The sequence below is a fragment of the Penaeus chinensis genome, chromosome 12, assembly GCF_019202785.1.
Source record: "Penaeus chinensis breed Huanghai No. 1 chromosome 12, ASM1920278v2, whole genome shotgun sequence".
Classification (NCBI taxonomy): domain Eukaryota; kingdom Metazoa; phylum Arthropoda; class Malacostraca; order Decapoda; family Penaeidae; genus Penaeus; species Penaeus chinensis.
Window position 1 is genome coordinate 28,355,646 of NC_061830.1, and position 5,000 is coordinate 28,360,645.

The 5,000-nt window shown below is 36.0% G+C and overlaps 2 protein-coding genes across 5 annotated transcripts in view; one reads left to right on the plus strand and one right to left on the minus strand.

The window, feature by feature from the left end:
• The window catches only part of LOC125031096 (ubiquitin-like modifier-activating enzyme 1), a 51,808-nt gene extending 47,614 nt beyond the window's left edge, over positions 1–4,194 (minus strand). For both annotated transcript variants that reach the window (XM_047621580.1, XM_047621585.1), the window contains exon 1: positions 3,861–4,194. In XM_047621580.1, the coding sequence (XP_047477536.1) occupies positions 3,861–3,938 (78 nt within the window). In that variant the 5' untranslated portion in view covers positions 3,939–4,194. The remainder of the gene's footprint in view (positions 1–3,860) is intronic.
• Positions 4,195–4,433: 239 nt separating this feature from the next.
• The window catches only part of LOC125031097 (dymeclin-like), a 20,245-nt gene continuing 19,678 nt past the window's right edge, over positions 4,434–5,000 (plus strand). For all 3 annotated transcript variants that reach the window (XM_047621587.1, XM_047621590.1, XM_047621589.1), the window contains exon 1: positions 4,434–4,566. The gene's annotated coding sequence lies outside the window, so the exon portion shown is untranslated. The remainder of the gene's footprint in view (positions 4,567–5,000) is intronic.

Genomic DNA, 5,000 nt, shown 5'->3' on the forward strand with positions numbered 1-5,000 from the left:
AGCAATACACAATATACCATATGATTACAATATAAAAAGGTGTAATGAGGAATGAGACTTTTTGTATCTATTTTTTTGCTTAACCATATTATCTATAAGAATTTTTCATAAACTAATACTAAACACAGTAACGTGTATATTTCTATTAAACAGAAGTCAACAGGAAAAAAAATGTACACAAGTTCTGGGGGGTGGCCAATGGCTTAATAAAACAAATGTTCCAGATTATGAACACTGCATTGGTGGATGGGAGAGGACTACAACCTTTTACATTAGCCTTGTCATCTCCATTTCAGACAACATTTCTTGTGAAGGAATTAGGTGTGATTGAGGTAAATGGCCTTGGATTGTCAGACATTCAATGTTTGAAATGGCATCATCAACATAAAAAATAAGAAAAAGAATGAAGAGTAATCTGCTTCTCTCTAGCTTTTCTTCTTTTTTGCTTTAAAAATCTTTGAGTTCTGAGTGTGTGTATAGTTGACCATTTATCTATGATACTGTAGAATGCTACGTAAAACTGTAATTCTGTTGTTTTTTTTAACGGCTAAACAAACAATTTCCAAGAATTATCTGTGTACGTGAGTATGTCCCCAAAAGACACATTCACTAGAAAAGTGGAAGGGAACACTTAATTACCCATGGGATATTATTTACAGAATGACACACATAATGTGTTATCAGTGCTTTTTTCAGCGTTTTCAAATTAAGCATACTATAATTAGCACATACTATAGTTGTGGGCACAAATTTTAGATTTTTATGCATCATAGAATTTATGTTCTAATCTGATCTTTAAATCCTTTCATATTGTATCTTCCTACATTTTATATTTCTTATATTATTGTGTGTTAGCTGAAATAGGTTTACATTTTTGGAACCCTAACAACAAAAGACTGAAATGTGAATAACGATGCATCCATAAGCATTAAATGGTTAATAACAGGAATCACCTGTATATATATTCTGGGATCTATTATTGAGCTTTTCAAATGCCTGTCATCAAAAAATTTTCTTGGCGAAACCTGAGACGAGCATTTTTTTTTTTTTTATTATTTTTTTTTTTGAACAAGTTAGGAGGATTGCTGCTAATGCTATTACTGCTACATTTATTTTTCTATTTATTTTTTAAAATTTTAAGTGGTTACAAGACATTTGACAAGGGTACTATCACACGAGTCACGAGTCTCTAGTCTGTTTTAACGAATAATGATTCTGAGAAAGATACAATTTAGCCTATCATCTGTGGGTTTTTGAAATGTCCATCGTAGTTTTTTTTTTTTTTTTGTGAATTCTGCTGCAGACAGATGGTTATACAAGTGGATAGCCACCTACAAAAAAAATTAGTAATTCTAGAGGAACTGGAATTTTCATTTTTCCCTATATTTTTCACCCTATCCCTTATAATCTTGGGGGGGGGGGGGCAATTTTTTGGGGAGGTTGGAGGGTAGGGGGGTGCACACACGTTCCCTATACAGATTTTAAAATTATTAAGAAAACAATCTTTAGATGAAGAGGAGCCAAAATGACCAAAAAAACTTCCAAATACCCCTTATGCTCACCATGTTTCCCTAACCAGGGGCTCTGTCCCCAGACACCTCTATAATTACAGTGACCCCCCCCTCTTGACCACCATATTTCCCTAGCCAGAGTGGTCATTCTTTTCAACAAAAATAAGAATAAATTATTACCTAATTTATAAAAAAGTTGGATGAAGCTCTGATACCACACAAAGAAAATAGTATAGACATGCTGTTTAATGTCAAATATGCCCTGTTGCTTGCACTTTGGTACTCCAAGTTTTTAAAATGAATCTATGGTGCTATGCAAATTCAATGTTTCCATTTTATCCCAACATTTTTTATGTGACAGATCATACCAGTGACAAAATGTTTTATCTGGTTCATTACAATCTCTACACAAGTTTGAATACCATGCACAACAATGATGACATGTCTTCTTTATCCAATAGCATTGGTGAATCATGGATCATTGTGCCAAAGACCTCACACCAAATTACAGTGTGTAAAATGTGAATAGATAACAAAGGAGTTAGTCAACTCAATTAACTATAATGGTATTTTATATAATTTGCAGACAGTATGATAAAACTATGTGAAAATACACTTATATGTTTCGTAATGATAGATAGTACCACAATTTGTACTACTTTCCTCAGTGCCATACTTGAGTTACACAGTCTGTTTACAAAGACAGCAGATAAGCTAAAAAGGAATTTATTTTCCAAATTAAGGTAACTTTCTTTTAAAATTGTAACAATAATGTCTTTGTGCTTTAAATTCTTATTATAGAAATGGTTCTTCCATTTTAGTACAATCCCATGTTTGTTTACTAAAATTCCATTTCCTCGTGATCAACCAATAAAAGTTTGAAAAGGCTTGTAATACTAACCTAGCTGTTTATCTTACTCTTACAACCTCTCCCTTTCTGACAGCCCGTCACTGGCTATGTGGTTGTCTCACTCTCCTCATTTTCCTCATCTTTATGTATAGATCCGCAATACAGCTGTAATTTTATAGATATTTATATGCTTCTATAGCAAACAAATAACAGTTGACAAGTGCAGTAATTGTGGAGATTTAGTCCCTACTTCTAATGTCAGGCTTAGAGACATATACAAAATATAAACACTATCATTATGGGAACATCTTGTGTGATTTTACTATTCCCTTCATTATCAAATGCAGCAAATGACGACTCCATTCTTTATCATCAGGGAAAGTATTTTGGTTATGATATAAGAATTCAAACTTGTTTGGCTTTCCTTCAAGTAAACAAATTGAGTAAAGCCCTGATCCAGAGACTTTTGATATATAGGGTCAAGTTTATTTTGTGTACATAGATCAGAGGACCTTTATATCAAATTGTGTTGTTTTACATGTTCTTAAACATTATCAAACTGGAACTAACAACATGATGTGTAATTAAAATCAATTATTCAACCGTAAAACATCTATATCCTAAATGAATATATCCTTTCCCAGCTGTTTGGTACCCTAACAAGGGCCAACAAATAACCAACATTCATTCTAATAATGATGTTTGGACTGGTTTTCTGTTACAGATTTATAAGTTCACTCTTGCTAAAATATAGATGAAGATTTGTTAGTCTAAGACAGATGTCTGCAGTGGCATCATATTTTCAGTGATGTAAACATTTACAAAAAAAATGGAAATATTTTGGTTTCACACAGACTTCCAACCTTGTGATTATTATTCCTTGTTTCAATTATGCACACAGTAACTTGCATGAATTTGTTGTTATATCAAGCAAACTATATAAACGAGTTTTGGTAACTGTTTACGAAGTGACCGAACCCCTCAAACAAGAAAACAGTCATTTCTACTGCCTCCACTACAAACGAATTATGCAGCCAACCATACAAACACACAGTAATTACTCCTTTGCCTAAACATAATGCACACTAGTTGCACACTACCATGTACAAATTACAATTAAAAACTAATGTCCCCCAGGACTCCAGCACCCAAAACAACGAGCAAAATCCCAGCCCAGCGGCGTGGCTGCGAGCAACGCCTTGCAACAGCATGCCCTTCCTGCTGCGTCCCGCCTTCAAACACCATCTAATTTTCTCTCCTAAAAAGGCTACTGCCTTCCTCTATTCCACAGAACACCAAGACCTAAAGGCTATGAAACACGCCCACGTCAAAACCCCCAACCCAAACTGCTAAAGGAGGGCGAATCCCCCGAAATGGGACCCACGCTCTTTGTGAGGGAGGGAGGAACCTCATGCCTCCCCGCCGCAAACACCCGGATTTCCAAACATCTTTTACTTCCTGTCTCACATTCCTTATTTACTACTGATTTTTTGGCTTACCGTGCTTCCGTTGACAGCTGGCTCTAGTCTTGGACGTTTACACGGAGGCTGTGAATTGGCAGCCTGCAATTCTGACATTTATCCAGCGAGATTCACACACACATCAATGAACAACCTTACTCTCTTTCCTTCCTTCCACCCTTTTTAGCTCTCTTTTATCTAATTTCCTCTCTCCTTCTTCCTCTTTCTCTCTCCCTCTCCTCATAGAGAAACTCTGTGTCAGAATCCACTCGCGATCCACTTCAGTCCAGTATATCCGGAGAAAAAAGGGGAAAAAGGAAGGGAGAAGAAGCCTTTGTCCTCCACGCCACAGAGAGCCGGTGAAGCAGCCTTGCTTGGACAACTTCGGCTTTTTACCTTTTAAACTCCATTTATATTAAATTAGGGGAAGTATTCAGAATTATTGAGGAAAATCCGTGGGTTCCGTGGCTTTTTTTCTGTTACTTGTAAGTGTCATTAATTTTCCGAGGATTTTTTTTTCTTTTAATTTTTCGGTACATATCAAAAAGAAACCGGATGTGGCATTACGAAAGAGGGAAGTAATTTTTAAAAAAATAGCAAATTATCCGTCTTAATTTTAGTTGCATGTATAAACCTCAAAGAAAGTTCATAGATCTAAGAATGCAGTTTTATATTAATAATCTTTAATAGCCTGTCGACTGATGACGTCACAAGCAGTCGACGTGTTTACAATGGATCTGTGAGGGTTAGTAGGATACCCGTCTCTCTTATTTCTTGTATTTATTTTCGTTTGCCAGCGTTTCGTGGGTTTCCATGTAACAGATAGACAGGGGACGGGATTCTCTCTTTGGGAGAGAGAGGGTTTCCTAAACTTTTTTCGGAATATATCTCTGACGTTCTTGTTCCAGTCGTGGAGGAGGACAGGCAGCTTGACGTTGACGTTTTCCTGGGGGGGTGGGAAGGATAATGTGGTTTAGTTATTGGTTAAACTTGTGTCTTGACCATGAGACGTTGTTTGAGCATGTTGAAAAAGTGGAGACAGACGCAACTATCAAACTCCTGAGAATCTAAGTTGATATTTAGAAAGAGGAAGAGATTGGAATATTGGTACAGTTTTCCTAAATAACCTTCCACCACAAAATGAAAATAAGAATGTCATTTGATGTGTGCTGAACAGTG